This window comes from Coffea arabica, chromosome 2e (genome assembly GCF_036785885.1).
Source record: "Coffea arabica cultivar ET-39 chromosome 2e, Coffea Arabica ET-39 HiFi, whole genome shotgun sequence".
NCBI classification, from domain to species: domain Eukaryota; kingdom Viridiplantae; phylum Streptophyta; class Magnoliopsida; order Gentianales; family Rubiaceae; genus Coffea; species Coffea arabica.
Genome location: NC_092313.1, coordinates 52166182 through 52190387, shown reverse-complemented (window position 1 = coordinate 52190387; position 24206 = coordinate 52166182). Strand labels below are relative to the sequence as shown.

At 37.7% G+C, this 24206-nt stretch overlaps 1 protein-coding gene across 1 annotated transcript; it reads right to left on the bottom strand.

The window, feature by feature from the left end:
* Positions 1–358: 358 nt before the first annotated feature.
* LOC140036334 (protein ANTI-SILENCING 1-like) lies at positions 359–7896 on the bottom strand. The gene is made up of 11 exons (XM_072077699.1): positions 7512–7896; positions 6027–6195; positions 5355–5537; positions 5042–5208; positions 2715–2741; positions 1683–1775; positions 1484–1562; positions 1287–1377; positions 828–936; positions 592–708; positions 359–466 (listed from the first exon to the last, which is right to left on the bottom strand). Exons 1-11 carry the CDS (start codon positions 7863–7865, stop codon positions 359–361), a joined length of 1497 nt encoding a protein of 498 aa, XP_071933800.1. The 5' UTR covers positions 7866–7896.
* Between the last annotated feature and the right edge of the window lie 16310 nt (positions 7897–24206).

Below are 24206 nucleotides of genomic sequence, written 5' to 3'. Positions count from 1 at the left end.
AACTGTGGTTACGTGACATTTACGCTTTTGCCCCTGTTTACTTACTAAGCATATAGCTTACCCCGTTCCTTTTGTTTTCCTTAGCAGGGGCCGACGCGGGGACTTATGGGCACTTACACTAGTATTGGTTTGTCATAGTTGGACAATTAGGATGTTTGTTTTTATTGTGGTGGTTTGTATAAGGACCCTCCTTAGGGTCTACCTTTTAGTTTTGGTTGTAATTATAAGGGTGTAATAGTTTGAGCAGGTACTTTTGGAGAATGTAATTATAACCTTTTTGGGATTTGTATATAGTATGTAAGGTACTCTTTTGGATTTTTTGGTTTTTATCGCTTTAAGGTTTGAGTCCTGGCGCGAGCTAGGCAGGCGGCCCGCCGATACCCTTGGGTTCGCCCTTGGGAGAAGTGGGGTCGTCACAATGAATCTTGATCTCGTTTCTTAGAGCTTCAGTCTCCTTTGCTTGTTCCTGGAAATAAGAAAGATTCACCTTCAATTGAAGATAATGCAGAGGCACTAATAATGGTAAATGGTGCAGACTACTAACATAAAGCTACAAACAATAAGAAAAATTTTCAGAGAAGTTAGTTGCACCTGATGCAAAGCTTCCCACCATAGTTTTGATCGTCCATAGAGTGAACACCATTCCATGGCCATATCAAATTCAACGGTATTGCTCTGAGAGTAATGTGGTGTTGAAACTGCATTTCTCTTTGAGCACCAAGAAAGAGAGCCAGAATTGGGGAGGTGGTATCGTGCAAAAGGTCAGTACATGGCACACAAATATATATATCTCTGAGAATTTGAGAATTGACAAAGAATCGAATTACCATATCTTCATGCTGCTTCTGTAGCCGAAGTTTGGGAATAGAAATATGGCCAAAAAACTTTGGTGGATTACGAGGATCTGTCGGTTTTGCTCGACAACCCACAACAGGTCTATAGCAACAAGCAAAAACTGAATCACCAAAACTAAAATCCTTTGAAATTAAAGAAAATCTTAATCTCCCAGTGAAGTATCAGAAAATCAGATCCATCTTTAAGTGTTTGATATTTTCAATTCCACTTTTGTGAGTAATAACCCATGGCAGTCTAGTCTATTTTTAATTCCACTTCTGTGATTAATAACTATGGTACCTCTTCATTCTTTTAAAGTCCACATAACTAAATCTGTTTTGAGAGCAGAATAAATATCGTACAAAAGGTGATGATAGAAATATGACAGAAACAGGAAATAATATTGTCAACCCAATGCAGAAATTGTTAACTAGTGGAAGGGAAACAATAACCTTCGATCACCCAACATAAGACATCTCCTTTTTAGCTGAGAGATGACAACATCTGCAGCATCTCTTGTTTTGAATATGACAAATGCTTGTCCTGTTAGTCCATTAACCATGAAAAAAAAAGAGCACGTCATAAGCACTCAAATTATGCTTTAGTAACAAGTGAATTTTCCAAAATTAAAAATGATAATATGTCATACCATAATTTGGTCTGGAAAATGGGCTGTGTTGTATCATCTTTGCACTAACTTGTTGGTTGAATACATGAAACACAATATCCTGGAAGACAGTGATTTGACTAGTCAATAATTACAGTTAAAAGCTTATAAGTTCTCGGTTAAGCTGCCGAAATGATAGAAATTATATAATGCATGTTCAATGATCTTAAAAGAATTATACCTCGACTTCTGTGGACGTATAGGATGGGTCCAGATTCTCAAATAAGACAAGTGTGCCCTTCTCATGAGCTGCATTCATTCTGTCATCCCAAGACTGAAAAAGATGGGGTTGAAACAGATAAATGCTATAATACAATCGGCAATAAATAATGTAGATAGAATTTTCTCATCACAATAGCAAATCCTCTAAACATGCAAGCATCTCTTGCTATGAAAAAATTATTTTGAAAAGAAAAGAGCCAGCATCTTAGGAAATAAACTATGAGATCTGAAGGCAAGGAATAAGTACAATTCCAAAGGATCTAAAACAAGATTGGATATTAAATTTATGCAGAAACTAACTGCATGAAGGACATAAAATAGAGTCAATTTAGGGATAAATAGGAGTGTCAAACTATCATTTTGCACATCACAAAATAGGAAAACACAGAAATTGAAAAACAAGGTTCGGCAGAATAAGAAAAATTTAGAACTTCCAATTACAACTCAAGCAAAACTTACATCCAATCTAGCACATAGAGATGAGAAAAGAATTAGGCACACAGTCATTGGCAGAGGAGGTGTCTGCTTAAGCATCTGCAGGGGATATATATATATATATAGACAGAGAGAGACAGAGACAGAGACAGTGCGACAAAAGATTTTGTGTAGTAAAAAGGCGCTTCATATTCTGCATAAGCATGTTGGAGAGAGAATGAGAATGTGTGTATACACAACTGCATTTCCTGTAGAGTAGGAAATGAATCGCATTGACATTGAATACCAAAGATCAGAAAATGAATGAGGAATATTATCCCTCACTTTGGTAGAGGATGCAATTGTTCACATGAAAATTGGCGGCAAAAGATTACATAAACAATTAAGGAGTGGCATACCTTGCCAATTTATTGCTTTTTCACAATTTTTCAAACTATCATCTCCTCGGAAACTTGAACAGGTAATACCGACTTTCAAATGAAATAATCTCAAACATAACTTATTTTGTCCCTTACAACAAAGACACTTATAGCCATAAATGGCAAAAGGTACTCACTTGGATCTTGAACCATTTGCTTGAATCCTGCAAGCACGAAATAGATGTATCATTCCCAAGCATCCCACCTTATTATAATTAACAAGATTTGTCTATAGATGGAAAAGATGCCTGTAATCAGCTCAAATCAACCAAGGAAAACAGGAGCAAGGAAAAAAACATAAAAAGCAAAGAAAGTTCTAAGTTCACATCTTTAAACCCCAACCCCCATTTCAAGAAGCCTTTATGCACTCACCAAATAAATAAAGGTAGGGCAAAGACTAATCTACATCATAAATACTGCTATAGAACAAAGTTGATATAGTTCTATACAAACATGTTTAAAGATATTTTGGGCACGCATGACCAGTAACAAATCTGAATGTATAACTATAATATCCAAATATCAATCACATTGATGTAACATGTTTTTGTGCATAGTTGTCCCATAGTAAGAAGTCAAGTTTGCCAACAAGCACACAGAAAGGACGATTTGTACTTCCATTTACAAATCCTACTCCTCCTGCCTGGTGGTCTTGTAATCTAGAGGTGAACAAATCACTTTTATATTTTTCATTTATCCAAGGGCAGGAGCACAAGATCATCAAATTCAAATCTGCAATAACATTATAGTCTACCATCATTAATCAATCCCAGATGCATTATTATCTAAGACTGCAACTTTGAAGGTCAGGACTGCAGCCCTAACCATTACCCTATCAGCATCTTCAAATTTGATAAGTTCCAGTGCGTCTCTTTAGTCCATTCCTCACGTGGATCCAATGGTCTTGGCCTCTAGTTCAGGTAGAAAAGTGGTCAATCTAACAATTCCAAGCTGTATAGGTCCCTGTTGATGGTCACACTAAATCTTTCTTTCAACATCTCATTTTAATGGAAAATTTCTTTGGAGTTCTGAAATATTCCAAGGAAAAAAAAAAGCCATATGGAGCATGAGCAAATTTATTACTTATCTTTTTATTTTTTTTCCTTTCTAATTGTACGAAAATTAGTAAACAAAAATACCTAAACTCTCATGAAAACAAGAACTTCCTACCTTGCTGATCACCCTTCCATGTTGTAACCCCTGATCCACTAAGATTTTTGAAGATCAGGATGCAGCTTCCTACCTAAACATTGTTTCTAAGTAGCTAGTACATTTAAAATCCAATCTCGACATGTAGATAGGAAAAACCAAAAAAATAAATATGGCCTCAAAGTTTTTCCATCCTAAATTTGATGAAAAACTTTCATGCAAGATTTTGTGAGTTAATAAATCAATTTCTTTCAGCTTACCTAGTAAAAATAACTTAACATCCATTTGCTTCAGAGTATTATGTATGTACCATGCCTTTCTATTGAATACAAATTAGACCTGAACTTACTTTCTACACTGTTTAGGAGCACATTACTATCCAGAGAGTACCTGACACCTATTGCCTTTTTGTGTGGTACAAAAATAAATCTAGATTATTCAAAATGCTGAACACTTTCCCTGATGACAAACAGTGAAATACTACAATCCACTTGTGTACAATGCATTCAAAAATCGACTATTAGAGTTAAAGAAAGGGTAGTTTAAAAAATCTATGTAAGATAAGGTGATCTGCCTGTTGGTTCTATAAATTTGAATTCTGAAACATAAAACATAATGCTGAGGATATATATAATGCCAGTGCTTGTCTAACTGATACCCTACAAATAAATAAGATAAAACAAACTAAAAAATCAACTTCATAAGACATTTGATTTATTTTAGGCTTCATAGCTACTCAGAGAGGTGCAACATTATAAAAGTAGTAGTAAAAAAGAAACTCCTTTTTCTTCACTATTTCACTAGCAATATATCACAAATATCCCACTCCACTCAAATTAAGAAAAGTTTAACCTAAATGTGATATCATGTATAAACCATTTTCTACAGAACCTACAGATCGATGTAAGCTTGGCACTTAGCATCTCAAATTCTCAATCAGCACATTTTCAAAAACTAGATGCCCCCAAACTTAATTGGGTTAAGCTAAATATGGATGGTGCCATGGCAGAGAACCCAATGTGCTTAGCCCGCACCACATTATATTCTACATATACATGTGGAATTCAGTCTTTAGATGTCAAGTTCTCTCTATTTCAATCTTTAGATCAAAACCTTCTAACAGGAAAAAAAAATCAAAACATTAAAATATTTATGAAAGTCACATGAGGTATGAGGATAATGAGAAATGTCAATCAACTAAAGCAAGAAAAGTTACGAATTTAGATAACTTCTGTGAATCACAACATGGAGATAAGATTAGTTTCTTTACTACACAAGCTTAGGAGATTATAGTCCCTTTTAGGCAAGTGTTTACCGTATCCAGCCTGCTTGTTACTTCCATAACTTGGCTATCGCTCTTCATGCCTTTGTTTTGTCCAAGTTGGTGAGGGTCCTTGCTAGCTTTGTCATTGGTATTAACTCCTTTCGACATACTTATATTCTTCCCGAAAGGATCCTTGACATCCAATTTTTCCTTGTACCCTGATGATCAGTGTAGATTTTCAGCACCTGTAGCTTCATCTTTGGATCATACGACTTCAACATGATACTAGGTGTCCATTCTAGGCCCATAATTCATTTAATAGACAGGGAAGAGTAAAAAAAAAAAAAAACTCTAGGACAGCTACCTAAAGAGCCTTCAACTTTCCTCCTCTTCTGTGCCTGAATCTCAGGCACATCAGTAGATGCAGAAGTATCTGAAAACTTCATTTTAACTCTAGCAGGTGTCCCATCCTTCACAGGAAAATTTGCTACGTTTTCAGTATCAAGGATTGACTTTTGAACCTTTCTTGAATTGAAGTAATGCTTCACTGCAGGGTTATTACAATAAGTCAAAAGATTTTGAGCGCCAGAATTATTTCTACCGATACAAATTTATATGGAAACAACCAGAAAGACATGTAGATACTAGGAAAATTTATAGCAACTCAATTAGTTAAAATGTTTGATGATAACTCAAGTAGATGATGACAACACTCTTCCTGAGTTATTAATCAAATAGCAAGATTCTCAAAGTATAAGACACACGAAAAGAGAGAAAACAAAGATACCGATAATCCCATCAAGTCAAGGGATCATGCAAAAGAACTACAATAATCAAATAGCATAGCTCTGGGCTTGCTAAATGCAGATGGCACTGCTATAGAAATCTCAAGAAAACAAAGTTCATGTTAAACAAATAAAGGGCAAAAAGGAAAAAAAAAAAAAAGAAAATAACAGGCCATGCAAAAGTGCACATAATGCTAGATGCAAACAATTTAAACGACCAGAAACTAAACAACACTAGGAATTATTGTAACCTTCAATGCCAGCAACTTGGTCAGCAAAAGCAGTCGACACCTTGCAGCTTCCCACGTCGAAAGTACGGTAAAATATGTAATCAGCATTCCTCAAATCGTCTTCCGTTGGTTGAGCATTTCTTGGGTCTTTTGACACACAAACAACTTTGCACTTCCCAGAAATTGCTTCCTGAAGTAAAGGATTCAATTATGCCATAACTTTAGATGAAGAATAGCTCAAGCAAAATGATCCTTCTTAAGAGTCTGAGACAATGACATTCTGATAAAATTATGGTCACTACAGAAAAGTTTCGACTGGAGAAAGCAATTTCTGATAATCAGAAAAGTAAATTTTTCAAAACAAAGAAAAGACAAGTAAGCATTGACTATTTGCATTGAAGTAGGATTTCATAATATCTTAGAGCAACCTATACTTCTACACCAGAGAAAAGAAGCAAAACATCTCTCCTGGCATGAAACCAAAAGCTTCAAGTTTGCCAGCCAAAGCCTCCCAGTTTAACCAAATCACTTATGAAGAGCATCTCATGTGTTCTAATTTTTTTAAAAAAGTCATGGTTAGCAACAATAGACAGTTACTGATGAATAACAGGGAGCACAAGTCCGAGTTGCTCATTCATATTTCATGAGATGCCAAAGAGTTAGATGAAAGCAGCAACTTTTATCACTCCTAGACTCCTTTCTCTCAAGTGGTATATAAACAATCCACCAAGATATGTCAGTGTATACAGAGGGAAATTTCATTAGAACTCTTGCGATTATGGTCTCGATTTGTCAACTCCAGCATTTTCTATCAATGATATACTAACTTCCACTTGAACCTTTTAAGTTGATTCACAGATTTCTTTATGTAGCATCCAATATTGTTGGCATGACATCTTTCAGCACGGAAGATTTTGTCACCAATTACTTGAACATAGTTCAAAAAATTTGAAAAAAAAAAAAAAAGTTTCAAATTGATGGTGCCAAAAAATTCAATGGTTTGATTCATTATGGATTCCAAATCCTCCATGACAAGCATAAAGGCTTCAGCAGCCATATTTGGCTTACATCTCGTTATCAATAATTGATTTTAACAATAATCATCCTTCAGATTACTAATCAGAAGCTGTATTTGCCAGTCTACAGTGGTTTTAAAACAAGTGATTCAAAACCTGCTTTAATTCTTTTGTTATTCGAACAGAATAACAATTTAAATCCAATATTAAGTGGATCCTCCACTAAATCAATTAACCCCATTATATACAGCTTAAATTACTGATCAATGCATTTTGATGCCTAACTTTACACTGCAAGTAAATGCAAAAGAACAAAAAATCCTTCAAGGATGACATTTCATTGTTGACAAGGCATTGCATCATATGACAAAAGTTTTCTAAAACAAAAAGGCAATCCTTCAAGGATGGCGTTCTAATTGTTGACAAAGCATTGCATCATATGACAATATAAATCAAATAGATAACAAAAGGAAGCAACAAAAGTACTTACCAAAGGATTGAGATTGAAAAGGCCTTTTCCCTCCCCAGTAGCTAAGAATATCTCAGTCTTGAGTGGCTTGATATCTCCTAACCAATGTGCTATCTCAATGGGACGGAAAAACCACACAACTTTCACTTTCTTTTTGTGGCTTGCCGTCTCCCATATTTTAACAAGCTTACCAATGTAAGGTTCACGTTGATCATCAGCCCACATGTAGACACAATCATAAAGAGAGTACTCGATGCCATCATAAGTGAATGAATCATAAAACTGGACACCATTGTAAGTGCCACCAAGACACCTTTTGTGACCCCAACTAAATTCAAGAGCCTCTTCCTCTTTTAACTCCAGAAAGTTCGGCATACGTAAGAACTGTCAAAGTAGTTGTGTGGCACTTAAGTCTTGAATAAATAGTTGAGAAACAAAAAGTGAAACAAATCACAACTAAAATGCTCATAAAAGATGTTAAATGACTTTCAACCAAGATACTTCTATTGATCACCCAAATCACAGCTAAAATAATTTTAAAAGATGTTACATAACTTTCGACCAAGACACTTCATCACCTGATAGATAAGATAGTCTAGTGCACAATGATTAGGCTAAGATTCTTTCGCAGCAGGAACATGCAAGCAAGAAGAAAGGGTCCGTTTGGGTAGCAAGATTTGCCAAAAAAAAAAAAATCCAAATTTTGTTCTACTTGTATCATAAACACAATTTCCAACAATCTTTCTTATCTCAGATACATCACATCACAAAAAAGTGCTACAGTAATTTTTCCAAATAATCTCCTATCCAAGTGGATCCAAATTTAGTTCAAACATATTCAATAGTAAAAACAACCAGTCAGACCAAATCCGTGCGCATACAATTCAATTAATGTCAAGCAATTGATCTTGGATGGCATGAAAATCAAAGTCTTCATTTATTTCATCAGTAATAGAACAAATTGCATCGGCAATATATCTAATTAAGAGAAATGATAAAAATTAAAACAAACACAAAGGTCCAGGACAAAGGAAAAGAAAAAGAAAAGTGACTTCAAATATTGTTAATGTGTCCAAAACATGTCTTAAAAAGGGAAAGACTAAGGGCATAGTGAGGTAGTCCCTTCCATTAAGGTGTCCATAACTAGGATCGCTCTAACTTTTGAAATTATATCTTTCTTGACCATGCTTCCTATGCCTTGTCTTCTTAATCATCTAGCTTATTCTGTGATGCAATAGATATTTGTAGACAACATTAGGAAGCCAAAGAAACTTAACACAAAAGACACATTTCCGGCACAAAATTTACATGTATCCGTGATGTCTAAGGTCAATATAACTGCATGACATGGACATGATACTCCAGTTATTTAAATATGAAAATAATGGAAAGTAGTTTTGTTACTTGAAAGCAAGTTGGTTAAAGCACAGTCACAGTTTTCTTCTTCACAATTCATGTTACCTGATTTTTATTTGGAACACAGAACACACAAAATTTTAGAACAATTAGAACTATAAGTTGATTTTAACAGTCCATTGTTAAAGTACCAGCACTAAGGTAGTTTAGTCCAGAATGCGCAGAGCAAAAACAACAAAATTATCAGTAACAGGAAAAAAACTTCAAGTTAGTATGTTCTCAAATAACACATGCAATTCCGCTTAATATAACAGCACATCCTTGAAAGCTTTTGTAGTTTTTTTTTTAACTTATGTCACAGTTACTTTCTACTTATTAATTGACACAAGTCTTCCCCCAATTTTACTGGCTCCAGAAATTAAGCTGAGAAACCTGGTTTAATCAAATTTAATCTCAGCTCAAAATGCCAACAACTCTGGATATTGCTTAAAGAAACATTAAGAAAATATAATCACCACACTAAAAACTATAAAGTTAACTTTGCCTTCAAAACTTATAAAATGCGTACTTTCAATAACGTCCAAAAATGACAAACTGTTATCTTTGTACCAAAAATAACACCCCTCTCTTTCGCTAGGATTAAACTAAAAGACATTATGTGTCGACCATATACACTCATTCACATATAGAACCTCTTAATACAAATTAAGTGGGAAAATTAAGAAGGGAAATTGGACTTCAAAGGTGAAAGACATGTCCTATCAGGGTTGCTGTCACAATCAAATCAAGACCCAGGCAAAAGTTATGTGCACTAAACATTAATGTCAATTTATTTCAAGAGGAGAATATGGACAATGAGACAGAGTCCAGGGGCCAATGTTGTAAATATGGTCTTTTATTGGGGGGCCAGATCCGGATGTTGCCGAGAGATGGCTCGAAAAGATGATCGATATTTTCGCTGCCCTGCACTATACCGAAGAACGGCAGGTGACTTTTTCCGTTTTCCAGCTGGAAGGGGCGGCCCGCTCCTGGTGGAATGTCATTCGGCAAAAATGGGAGCGGGAACAAATGCCCAGGACTTGGGTAAATTTTATGAGAGAGTTTAACGCGAAATTCTTCCCTCCTCTGGTTCAGGAGAGGAAGGAAGATGAGTTCATCCGACTCCGCCAAGGAGCTCAATCGGTGGCGGAATACGAGAGCCAGTTCACCCGCCTGTCCAAATTTGCGCCTGAGTTGATTGTGACGGAGCAACGGCGAATTAGGCGTTTTATCCAGGGCCTAAACGTGGAGATTCAGAAGGACCTCGCAGTTGCTCAAATCAATGCTTTTAGCGAGGCCGTTGAGAAGGCCCAACGGGTAGAGAGTGCCAGATTGCAAGTAAGAAACTTCCAGGCGAAAAAGCGAGGATTTCCTGGAAGTAGTTCGGGGCAGGAGAATGAGAGTACCCCTTCCAAGTTTGGGCGAGGAACTGCAGAAGAAAGGATGCTGGGAGTGTCACGAGAGAGCCCGTCACGAGGCGACCAAGTGGGGAGAGGCCAGAGAGGAGGCTCGGCTTCTGCAGTACGCGGAACCTGCGGGTATTGCGAAAAGTCAAACCACTCGGAGGACAACTACTGGAAGAAGGAGGGAAAATGTTTGCGCTGTGGAAGTGCAAACCATCAGCTCGCCACTTGTCCAGTCCTATCACGAGATGGAAAGGGGAGGCAGCAATCGACGAAAACTACTCCCGAACCGGCCAAGGTGGAAGGGACCAAATCCAAGGTAGCGGCTTGAGTGTATTCACTGGAGCCACAACAGGTCCCCGATTCTCCTGAAATTGAGGAAGGTATGATTTTGGTATTCCACCGATTTTGCAAAAATCTGAGTAGATCCCGGTGTTACTCATTCATTTGTCAACCCCAATTTTGATGGACGAAATAGATACCACGCCTGCTTGGCTACCCTACGACCTGAAAGTAGTATTCCTATGGGGAATCATCGTTTGAGCATTGGTATGGTTTGTAAGGATCGCAGCGTTTGGGTAGAAGGGAGAATAGTGTTCACGCGAAAAAAAAAAAAAAAAGAAGAAGAAGAAGTGGAGAAATCATGGGATAGAAGAGGCTACCTGGGAGGTGACAAAAGGAATACCCTGAACTGTTTGTGAGTTAAGGTGAGAAATTTCGAGGTCGAAATTCTTTTAAGGGGGAGAGAGTGTGAGAACCCGTAATTTGTTATTTTCTAGGTTTTAGTAATTTTCATGGCTTGTTTTCTGCATTTTCGTGATTAGAAACATTTCGAGATAATTTTAAGGAGCAGATATAGGTTTTAGATGATTTTTCTAGTATCAAATAGATTTTGAGAAATTAAGAGCGTATACCGTTTTGATGGACGAAATAGATACCACGCCTGCTTGGCTACCCTACGACCTGAAAGTAGTATTCCTATGGGAAATCATCGTTTGAGCATTGGTATGATTTGTAAGGATCGCAGCGTTTGGGTAGAAGGGAGAATAGTGTTCACGCGAAAAAAAAAAAAAAAAAAAAGAAGAAGAAGAAGAAGAAGTGGAGAAATCATGGGATAGAAGAGGCTACCTGGGAGGTGAAAAAGGAATACCCTGAACTGTTTGTGAGTTAAGGTGAGAAATTTCGAGGTCGAAATTCTTTTAAGGGGGAGAGAGTGTGAGAACCCGTAATTTGTTATTTTCTAGGTTTTAGTAATTTTCATGGCTTGTTTTCTGCATTTTCGTGATTAGAAACATTTCGAGATAATTTTAAGGAGCAGATATAGGTTTTAGATGATTTTTCTAGTATCAAATAGATTTTGAGAAATTAAGAGCGTATACCGGACGTGGGACCCACTAGTGCGAGAAGTTCGGAAAAAATTCGGCCAACTAGGTTAAGTTTTGAATGCTGGAATTAATTTACCGGGTGTTAAGAGATAAGTAGAGGGTGCTAAGTGGATTGGTATAAGAGAGACAAGTTAGGTAAGTATTTAATAAAAGGTGACAAGTGTCACCATTTGAGTGGGTTTACCTTTAAGACCACTATTCATGGTCTTACCAATTGACTAAATAAATCAAAAAATAACCAAAATTTCTCCATTTTGCTCTTCATTGTGGCCGGCTCTTTCTCTCAAAAAGAAAGGAAGAAACTCTTCAAGTTTTGCTTCCATTTAGCTCAAATCCATCCAACCAACCATTGAAACTTGCAATTTCTCCATAAAACCTCTTCCATTAGTGTTAGTGAGTTGATTTGTGAAGTTATTTGGAAAGTTAGGAGGACCTATTGCTCTCTCTCTCTTGTTTCTAAGGTGAGTTGTGAAGAACTACTCTCCTCTCTTAATTGATGCTTAAATCATGCTTAGTGGTAGTATGAGATGCAAGTTTATGGATTATTTCTTGATTTGTGGTTGTAGTGATGAAGTTTTATTATTTTTGGGGATTTTTCTGTTTTAATATGAGCATGATTGTGTGGCTATCTATGATGATTGGAAATGGTATATAATGACTCTAAGAGGTGGAAAAAGTTGTTAATTGCAAACAATTGCTGAATTGGAAGAAATTTTGGAAAGTTAGGTTTTGGTTAGGGAACATTCTGCCCGAATTTTTAGCTCCTAGTTAGAGGCCAAATTGGCCTTGGCTTAAAACATGAAAGTTGTAGGGAATGACATTTTAGAGGTGCCTACAAAATTTCAGGTCAATCGGAGTAGCGTAGAATGATAAAATTTGAAATTACCCTTGCTGTTCTGGTTTTACCCGAATGTAAGAATTGCGCCTGTAATTGATTGTTTTGGTTAGGAATGCTTCCGAATTGGTTGTTGAGGCCTTCTGATGAAATGTATCCCTGTTTCTTAGCTTTCAGATGGTTTTGGAATTTCTGGATTTGGACTTGGATAGCCCGATTTATGATGTTTCCGCTAGAATGCGTTCTGTGAATCTGTTTTTGTGATTCTGGTGTAGTATTTTGCATTTTTGACCTGGTTGCACTCAAAAATGGGTTGAGTGACCTTCTGTAATGTTGTATCCCTGTCTTTTAGCTTCGAAACGGTGGGTCTTTCACCTTCATCCGGTAATCGTAGTGCCTTGGGTGCCATTACCGCAAAAAGAGGTCAAAAACTATTTTTTTCAGGGCAAAGCTAATTCTATTTCCGGATTTTCTGGTTTCCTCTATTGCTTTTGTATGTTTAGGAAACCCTGTTTTGGTGGTATGTAGAATTGGTTTATGACTTGTAATCGAGTCTTATTGTGTTTATTTGAATAGTTTAGGGCTTGACTTTCATATCCGGTCATTTCCTAGCTAAATTTTGTACTTGAATGCCATTAAGCCTAGTGAACGGCTTTTGGGAATGAGATTATTTTTGTACGAACTGTTGGGACTGATTTGAGGAAATAATGAAGCCATGATGGCTGAAAAATAGGTAAACACAAGGGATATGCTGCCGAAATTTTTCTTGAAGGCTAGTTGGATTTACTTGTGATTTGAACGAAGGGCTTTTGGGTTGTTTGAGCCTAGGTCTTCATGTTACCTTTTCATTACCAAAAATCATGTTTTGCACCCTTGCTTTAGTAATTATTTGGCGAGGCATACGACTGGTAGTCGAGCCTCACATGTGCATTCTGTATACTCGACTTTGAAAGTGGAACCTTCAATTGTTTTCCTTGGATTATTTTAGGGTTTCTTGGTAATTAAAGCTCTCTTTTGGGAGGTATCTGCACTGACCCTGGTGAGTGTACTACTCACTTGTGAGTTACTAGATGGCTTTGATATTTGAACTTGATGAGTTAAATGTTTATTGTATCATTGATATTGATTGAAGTGAGGGTGTACTTTATCACTCTCACCTATTTCTCATGTTATTGGAATGTTACATGAAATGAAAAGTACTTGACTTGGTGGTTTGGACGAGTATCCAACGACCATGCTTGTTACCATTGAGCTCAACCCCATTGGTAATTGATTGAATCGAGCCGGCAAGGGCTTGGTCGTGACAATTAATGAGCCTTGGGTAAAGTTATAAGGAATCTTGTAGTATGAGAGACTCTCGATTCCGGTATACTCGAGTAATAGCACAGTGCAAGTGTTTGGAGTTCGGGTCCGGTAGGGGGATGTTAGGTGGAAGGAGTGGGAGTTAAGTGAAGTCTACGGTTGGTTACTTTTAAACATTGACGGAGAGTCAATGAGAAGATGATCTGATCAAGAATGCAAACGAGGAAAAAGGGCTCTTGAGAGCCGTCCGTATCCTTTTATCACCACCATTATTGTGTGCCTTTGTTCACTTTTGACGAATTGAAATGAAAGCTTTATGCTTACATGAACTTGGTTGCTTGAGTGATAGTCTCTCACTGGGCAAATAGCTCACCCCGTTCCTTTTGTTTTCCTTACAGGAATCTGACTGCTTTTGGAATGACTTTTGAATTGGTTGCCGAATGAACTAGATGAATATAGCTTTTGAAATGTATAGCTTATGAATTGAAACCCTAAATGTGCCTTTGAGGCCGTTTTCACTTTTATTATGGCAACCGTACATGTATTAATTTTTGAGTACCTTTCATATTCCATTTTGGCTTGTAAACGCTGAATTTGATGTTGTATATATATATCTTTGATGTATGGTTGGGTTCTGACAGGTCGGTTACTATTCATGGCCGACTCCGAATTTTATTTTATTTTTTTATTTTGGGTTATTTTGCCATTGTGACTTGTTTACGCGCGTTATAAGTTCCGGAACGCGATAGACCGCTCTAAACTGCACCGTTAGTCCTGGCGAGAGTTGGGCAGGCAGTCCGCTAACCCTTTGGTTCGCCTTAGGGGAAGGTGGGGCTGTCACAGGGAATCTGTCTCTGAATCTCTAAATACATTTTATTCTGGAATCCGGTATACTCGAGTATTACCCCCTCTATTTGCTGTTCGGACCCATAAGGGGTATGAATGGTGAACGGATAATATTATTTGTTCTTGAAACATTGTCAGAGTGTCAATGGGATTGGATCAATCTACTGCGACTGGAAATTTGGCTCCTGAGAGCCAACTGTATCCTTTTACTCTGTAAATTGTGGCACTCGTTTATCTCTCTAAGTGTTACTTACATGTGATTTTGCTTTCCATTTTATTGCTAACTGCGTGTCTTTGTGGTATCTCATTGGGCGAAAGCTCATTCCATTATCCTTGTTTTCCTATCAGGGGCGAAGACTTAGGCTGGTGATTTTGGGAAAGAGTTAAGCTAGGTTTAGATCTTAGGCGTTTTGTTTAAACTCCTCTGTATTAGTAAACCTCATATGTATTAGTATAAGATTGAATACTTTGACTTGTACTTTAAGATTGAATTGTTAATGACTCCATTGCATATAATTTTGGGTTGCAGTGTTTTAAAATTATGTTGTTCATTTTTGTGCCTATTAAGAATTTTGGATTAGTTAGTTTTGATAAGAGTTGGGCAGCCAGTCCGCTAACCTTTGGGGTACACCTTAAGGGAAGGTGGGACTGTTACATAGCCAACTACCGATTCAACCGATCGGACTAGCTAATTTAAAAACATAGCATACAAGTGTGAGTTCCAAACGGAATAACACCCTTCTCCAAATGAACAAAGATATACAATAACTGTAACAGAATGAATGCAGAGACAATACGCAATTAGAAGTGGTTAGTCAGAAACTACTGCACTAAACTGCAAAGGTAGAGCTTTCTCCCAAGAAATTTGAAAACAAATTTGCATAATATATATATATTGTGAAAACCTGAAAATTATTTTCATATCTTGTATTTTAACTTTCTTGTCTTGAATTCTTGATTGATTTAATGGTTGAGTAATGATTTTGTATCGTATTACCTCATTCAACTTGTTTGCATGTTGAGTTTCATAGTACGTTATACAAATGTGACCAACTAGTACGGTGTGTGCAATAATTTTAATGGAAAAGAGGGAGTTTTGAGCAAAAAAGATTTTATGGAAAAGAGGTGTTAAAAGACAATTGGAGAAAGAGACATATTTGGGGTGAATTAGATAGACATTATTTGCTTTCTTGTCATTTGTCAACCATCCACCTAAATTTTACCAAAATCAAGATTATTTCTTTTCACAACCAAGTTTCCATTTCATCAAAATTTTCTCTCTTTTTTTTCTAGGGCTGGCCAAAATTTAGGGAGAAAGAAAGAGTGAGAGAAAACAAATTCTGACCTTGATTTTTTGTCCAAATTTGTGAGAAAACAAAAGAGGAAAAATGTACCTCACTCCTTCAACCTTTGAAGCAAATTTGGAAGGGAGTTCTTGGAAGAAAAAATCCGTGAGTACTTTATTTTTTCTATCTTAGGTTTTGTGGGAAAGAAGATAAATTTGCTAGAAAACCTATCTTACTTCTCTTATTCTTGAGTCTACTTGATGTACGATACTCTATAAGCTTAAAGGAAAGACTTTTATGGAAGATTTCACTTCTTCTCAAGCCATGTGTAAAATTTTTAGCTTTGGTGCATTTAGTAAATAGCCTCAAATTGCTCCACATTATGTTTGAAACATTGATCTAACATGCACGTGATTTTTTCCCTTGATTTGAATAAGAAAACTTCGTGATTTTGGAAGCTATGTTAAAGGTTAAAATCTAACGATTTGTGTAATTTCTAAAGTGGGGGCTTTGAAACTCACATTTTCTCATTTAAAGTGGTTTGGAGATAGATTGTTGATGTACTGTATGATCACAGGACTCGAGAGTGACCAAGAGGGAAAACATGTGATTGAAGCGGAAAGATCGTGATAAGTTGGTGAGTGTTTCAATTGCATGTTAGGACTTGTTGCTTGATTAACATGTTATCTTGATGAAATTGTTGAATACTTGAAATGCTATCTTGATTTGATCGTTGATTGATTGAATACTAGTGAAATGCTAAACTCTCTTGAATTGATTTTGGTTGGACGAATGCATACTTTATCGCACTTACTCTAACTTGATTAAATTACTATAACATTGTTTACAAATAAAATGGTGTTCATGTGCATGACTTAAAAGTCGTTTGAATATGATATCCCATCAATTATACTGAGTGCTTTGGATCCCAAACCCCATTAGTTAGTTGGTCGAATTGAACCAATAAAGATTTGGTCGAGTAGATTAACCAACCATGGATGGTGTTTACTGTTTATTACACTGGTTTCGATATACTCGAATATTTTCCCTTCTATTGTTTTACATATGGTGTTCGGATCCGATAGGTGGATGATCGGTGGACAGAAACTAAAATTAAACAGTGATCCACAGGATATTGTTACTACATTTCTAAGGTTAACAGAATGTCAACGAATCCTTGATAAACTACCATTAAATTTGTTCGTGTGAACAAACTGTGTCCTTATACATGAAAGTGCTATTTGTTTATTTGAAATGTTTAGAACTTGTCTTGTTATCATTCACTTTCTTCGCTTTGAGATTTTTATTCATGTGATTGTTATCTTACCACTTTGATTTATGTTTTTTTCGAATCTTATTGGACGAAAACTCACCCCACCAATTTGTTTTCTTTACAGAGGGCGAGAACTTGAGAGTGTGAATCTGAGAAAGCAGGAGATACACAGTTGAATCTTTTGTTGTGTCTTTATATATATATACATACATATAATATATATATATATATATATATATATATATATTGAAGCTTTTGAATCTGTTGTTGAATCTTTCGAATGGACAATTGAGGTTAATGTGTGTGTGTATATATTATTGTTTTGCTATTGAGATTTGTGAACGAGTCCTGGCGAGAGCCAGATAGACGGCCTCTAAATCCTGGGCTACGCCCTAGGGGAGGTGGAGTCGTCACATATACAGCATGTACAAAAAAGTTATAGTTGCTTCCTTAAGATAGAGCTATGTATATTTGCTCGAAATTATATGCATAGATGCAGCCCGATCTACATTGACCAAAAATAGGTACATCTTCTAAGCACTTGTATATAACTTTGCTTCCTAAAGCCTGAACTATGTGACCAACTCTATGCGTGGGTGTAACCTCATATACTGTGCAAAAAAAAGGTACACCCATGTATGCTTTCCTATATACGGTAGCTGAAACAAATCTACCTGCAACGTTTAATGCACGTGTCATTAATGCTACTGCAATACATGAACCAGATAAATGCATGGTAATCAAAATCTGATAAATAGAACCTGGAAAGGGTGATAATTGTCCCTTAAGAAGTAAAAAGTTGTAAAAACTTAATGGAAACACTAGGTACCCTTGCTCGTTGGGATGATGAATGTGAGGCCCCAGTCCGTTCTACGTTGATATATTCATTAGCTGGGCGGTAACGTTTGGTTTTAGGAGTATTTCGAAAACCCTATGTAGGGATTAAGATTTAAAGCCCTACTATCCAATTATTCCATAATAAGTGCAAGTGAGCCTAGAAAGTAGGGTTTCACTCTTCGGTTTCAGCATTGGAGCAAAATTAGGGTTTTTGTGATTTTCGCCGGATGAAATTTTGGTACGGAAAAAGGATCAAATTTGGTGATTAAAAGTGACTTTTAAGTGAGAAATAATATGTAATTAGGAGCAATAAGATAAGATTAGTGAATAGGAAGTAAAAACCCTAGTACGTGTGTTTTAAGAAAAAACGGCGCGAACCGGCGGGTCCCGCGCATTACCGATTAAACGCACCAATTGACCACCACTTACTTGCCATGCAAGTTTACCACTAATAGAGCAAAATATCTTCCCCCCCTCTTAGCTTCTTATTGGCCGAAAATTAGTGGTTCAAAATGCAATAAGAGAGAGAAAATTGTGTGGTTGTGATTCAACCAAGTGTTAACCAAACTTGTGGCTAGAATTAATTCTTATTTTTTCCAACCTTCTTATAAGACAAATGAAGCTTAATCTTCCTCATTCTTTTCTCTCTCTTGGCCGAAATTCTCTCCAAAGGAAGAAAGAAAAATCTCTCTCAATTCCTTGTCCTAATCTTGCTCAATCTCATAAACTAACCGGTTAATCTTGAATTCCTTCCATAAAACCTCTTCATTTGGTATTAGTAAGTTGATTGGTGAAGTGTTTGTGGAAGCTAAGGTGACAAGCAACTCCCTCTCTCTTGTTTTACTAGGTGAGTAATGAATGAACTCTCTCCTTCACCTAATGAAGCTTAATTCATGCTTAGTGGTGTTAAGAGATGAAAAATTATGGTTTATATCTTGATTTGTGGATGATTTAGTGAAGTTTTATATTTATTGGGATTTTTCCTGTTTTAATATAAGCATGATTGTGTGGCTATATATGATGGTTGGAAATGGTATGTAATGATGCTAGATGGTGGAAAAAGTGGAAGATTGCAAGTGATTTCTGTTTTGAATGAAATCTGGAAAATTGGGGTTTCTTGGTTCTTCATTCTGTCCGAATATTTTGGTCCTAGATAGAGGCCGAATTGGCCTTGGCTTAAAACATGAAAGTTGTAGGAAATGACATTTTATAGGTGCCTGTAAAATTTCAGGTCAATCGGAGTAGCGTAGAGTGAGAAAAGTCGAAAATACCCTTGCTGTTCTGGTTTTGTCCGAATGTAAGAACTGCACTTGTAATTGGTGATTTTGGATAGGATTACTTCAGAATTGGTTGTTCTAGTCTTCTGATGAAATGTAGCCCTGTTTCTAAGCTTTCGTATGCCTTTGAAATTTCTGAATTTGGACTTAAGTAGGCTGAGTTATGCTGTTTGCACCAGGTTGCGGTTTGTTCACCTGTTTTACGATTCTGGTTTAGTATCTTACAGTTTTGACCTAGTTACACTCGAAACTGGGTTAAGTGGCCTTCTTCAACGTTGTAGCCTTTTAAGTGCTGAATCTACCTGTAAAATTACAGGTCAAACGGATTAATGTATTCCGAGTTATACACAAAACCCTCAGACCTGTTTTAGACGTCCGTTTGTGTACGTTTTGCATTTCAGTTTCTGCCGTGCATTTTTCCGTTCTGATTCCATACGATCTGGGTGTCGACTCCTTCATAAGAAATTTAGATCTTGGTCTCAGCTTCGAAACGGTATAAAGTACGTCGAAAACCGAGTTCCGTAGCTCCTGTTATGATCAAAACAATAACGCTCGTCAGAACTGCCTTGTATTTGGACAGTTCTGACGGGTACGTTGACACTCGATTTTCGTTTTGTTCTGAGTGGATTCAGGTCTTGGCCAAAACATCAAAATTTTAGCCTTATGTCTCAGCTTTCTAACGCCTTTGGAATTTCTTGATTTCGATTTCTGAGCCGTGAGTTACGGCCTTGCAAACAGGGCATGTTTGGTAACTTGCCATGAAACAGCTGGCACTATTTCGTGCCTTTTTGACCTATACCTATTGAGATCTGGGTTGAGATGTCTTCATGAGAATTGTAGCCCTTCCTCTTAGCTTCGAAACAGTATCTCGCTCACCTTGATCCGACACTCCTAGCCTAACTTTCGACCAAAACGGTTTAAGATGGCCGATTTGGCCGTCCCGTTTGCCGTTCCGCGCGTGCGCGTGTGCCCCTTTTTGCCGTTTTCGCACTTGCGCGTGCCAATTTTGCCGTTTTGCTTGTTTTACGTGTGTGAGTAGCTGTTTGTGATATATTGTGACACAATCTTCGATTTCAGACGGTGGTGAACTAGACGGAGCCGGTGGGGCCCACTACTAGCCAACCAACGAAGTGATTTCCGCTTTTGTACTACTTTTGTATTTGGAGTAAGTATTCAGGCCGCTTTTGTATGTTAGTTTCTTATGTGTTTCGATATGTATGAAGAGGGTACTTAGACGAGGGTGTACTTTATCGCACTCGCTCTAAACCCTAATTTGCACACATATTTGTACATGGCTTATGTATATGAGCAATTTTGGAACTAAAACCCTTGAGCTGGTGGCTCAGGGTGACTTTTGAATAATTTTGTGAATTTTGTGAGTTTGAGGTTGAACTCAATACCTAGATGGACTATTCGAGCCGGTTAGGGCTTGGTCGAAGTCAGTCCAACTTGGTTTGAGGTCACCAAGTTTGTGAACCCGGTTCGCTGAGTATGTGAACCAATTTTGTGACCCGAGCTTGTGACTCAAGCTCAAGTTTGTGATTTCGTTCGCCTGGGCAAGTTTGTGAGGTGACTGGCCAGTGAGGGTGATAAGGTGTTCGTTGGGTGTACAAGTGGAGTTCTACGGACCTTATGTATGGTCGACGGAGTGTCGACAGGAGGTCACGCATGGCAACGACTTGGCTTTGGAGCCACCTGTATCCTTATTATGTGATGTTACTTTTCTGCTTTTGCTTTACTCTTATTGAGTAACTGTGGTTACGTGACATTTACGCTTTTGCCCCTGTTTACTTACTAAGCATATAGCTTACCCCGTTCCTTTTGTTTTCCTTAGCAGGGGCCGACGCGGGGACTTATGGGCACTTACACTAGTATTGGTTTGTCATAGTTGGACAATTAGGATGTTTGTTTTTATTGTGGTGGTTTGTATAAGGACCCTCCTTAGGGTCTACCTTTTAGTTTTGGTTGTAATTATAAGGGTGTAATAGTTTGAGCAGGTACTTTTGGAGAATGTAATTATAACCTTTTTGGGATTTGTATATAGTATGTAAGGTACTCTTTTGGATTTTTTGGTTTTTATCGCTTTAAGGTTTGAGTCCTGACGCGAGCTAGGCAGGCGGCCCGCCGATACCCTTGGGTTCGCCCTTGGGAGAAGTGGGGTCGTCACAGTTGGTATCAGAGCTTAGGCTTCAGATCTCTGTAGTGTATCCTAGGCTTGAAGTTTAGGATGCCGGACTGTGGGATTTGATTTGATATGAAAGTTAAGTAATTGAGGGATAAAATATATAGCTGCTTCGCGTGGTCTCTGCGCGGAGTGAGCCTGGACTAAGTGGTGAATAAATATGAAGGACTAAGTGCTCGTTCGAGCATAAGCTGTGAATTGCAAATGTTATGGGCCTTTAATCTTTTCCGTGGTATTTGAGGATCATAAATAGGTACGTCGGGTAGGAATTTCGATTGTAGATAGTTTACTCTTGGGACTGGCCAGCTCGAGATGTGAATTATCTTATTTCGGATTCTCGTGCCCGAGTACTCTAAAGTTGAGGCAGCGTTAAGTACTTGAAATTTCATTTTGGAAACATGAACAGGTTTTGTCTGACTAGAATGAGCACAAGAGGTCAATGGACGTCTAGTTTGGATAGAAAGTAACGTGATAGATCGGACGGGGTTATTTATTTGAGACTGGGACGATTTCACCTTTTCTTTTGACTCGCCCGTATATAGTTACTACATGATGTTAGTATGTGTGTGTGTGTACATGATTATCTGTCCAATTTGATATGTATTTGTGTAATTGATTATCTGTCTCCTTAATATGGCGTGTTATGTGCGTATAAGTTTATTTGCGTATTTCATTTATTAAAGTACCCTTTGGAAGAAAAAAAAAACATAGAGGGAAGACGTAGTCGCGGACATGGTCGTGGCCGTGGAGCCAAGCGGGGCCAAGAGTCAAGAAAAAGGGGAAACAACCACTGAACAAAACCAGGGACCGAGAGTGTCATTGGTATTTAGGAATTTATTATGACCCATTGTTTTGGCCAGCAGGCTACTATCGAAGGTCCAGCAACTCCGTGAGATGGCACATTGGGTCGAGATGTATAAGAAAATCGCAGTTCTTCGAGACGAAATAGAGGTCCAAAGGAGACTAGCCGCATACTGGGAAGGGCGATGGAAGCACGAGTATTCAGAAAAGATTGAGCTCTTGCACCAGAACTTGGAGGTAAAAAGGAAATACGAAGGGATTTCTGAGGAGGCCTTAACAATGGCACAAAACACTACTGCTATGGGGTTTCCAGAGGAAGCTCAAAGGACAGGAATTGCAAGGCCACAAGTAAATATCTTCCATGCAAAGAAAAGAGGTAAAAGGCCAGAACAGTGTAAGCGAGGTAGGCCAGTCGCTAAGAAGGGTTGTGGAGTAAGGGGTGTGAAAATTTTGGAGACACTTAAGGAGGATACTCCGGGAGGAAACCCAAGCGGAGAAGGACCACTGCATGATGTCTCACAAGAGGATCAGACCCCAATCGCTCTCTCATTTTGTGGCTACTGTAGAAAATCCAACCATATGGAGGTAGATTGCTGGAAAAAGGATGGAAGGTGTCTGCGTTGCGGGAGCACCGAGCATCGGATTGCTAATTGCCCTAGTTTATTGCGTGAAAAGAAAGGAACCCAGCAGCCAACCCAAACCGACCCTGGACCGTCAAATAGAGAAGGGACTGGAATGAAAAGCCTCGTTTCTTCTGAGGATGAAGAAGGTACAGGCCACTGGTTACTTTAGATTCGATAGGTTCCGTTCATAGAAAAATTTCGAGGACGAAATTGTTCTAAGTGGGGGAGATTGTGAGGCCCCAGTCCGTTCTACGTTGATATATTCATTAGCTGGGCGGTAACGTTTGGTTTTAGGAGTATTTCGAAAACCCTATGTAGGGATTAAGATTTAAAACCCTACTATCCAATTATTCCATAATAAGTGCAAGTGAGCCTAGAAAGTAGGGTTTCACTCTTCGGTTTCAGCATTGGAGCAAAATTAGGGTTTTTGTGATTTTCGCCGGATGAAATTTTGGTACGGAAAAAGGATCAAATTTGGTGATTAAAAGTGACTTTTAAGTGAGAAATAATATGTAATTAGGAGCAATAAGATAAGATTAGTGAATAGGAAGTAAAAACCCTAGTACGTGTGTTTTAAGAAAAAACGGCGCGAACCGGCGGGTCCCGCGCATTACCGATTGAACGCACCAATTGACCACCACTTACTTGCCATGCAAGTTTACCACTAATAGAGCAAAATATCTTCCCCCCCTCTTAGCTTCTTATTGGCCGAAAATTAGTGGTTCAAAATGCAATAAGAGAGAGAAAATTGTGTGGTTGTGATTCAACCAAGTGTTAACCAAACTTGTGGCTAGAATTAATTCTTATTTTTTCCAACCTTCTTATAAGACAAATGAAGCTTAATCTTCCTCATTCTTTTCTCTCTCTTGGCCGAAATTCTCTCCAAAGGAAGAAAGAAAAATCTCTCTCAATTCCTTGTCCTAATCTTGCTCAATCTCATAAACTAACCGGTTAATCTTGAATTCCTTCCATAAAACCTCTTCATTTGGTATTAGTAAGTTGATTGGTGAAGTGTTTGTGGAAGCTAAGGTGACAAGCAACTCCCTCTCTCTTGTTTTACTAGGTGAGTAATGAATAAACTCTCTCCTTCACCTAATGGAGCTTAATTCATGCTTAGTGGTGTTAAGAGATGAAAAATTATGGTTTATATCTTGATTTGTGGATGATTTAGTGAAGTTTTATATTTATTAGGATTTTTCCTGTTTTAATATAAGCATGATTGTGTGGCTATATATGATGGTTGGAAATGGTATGTAATGATGCTAGATGGT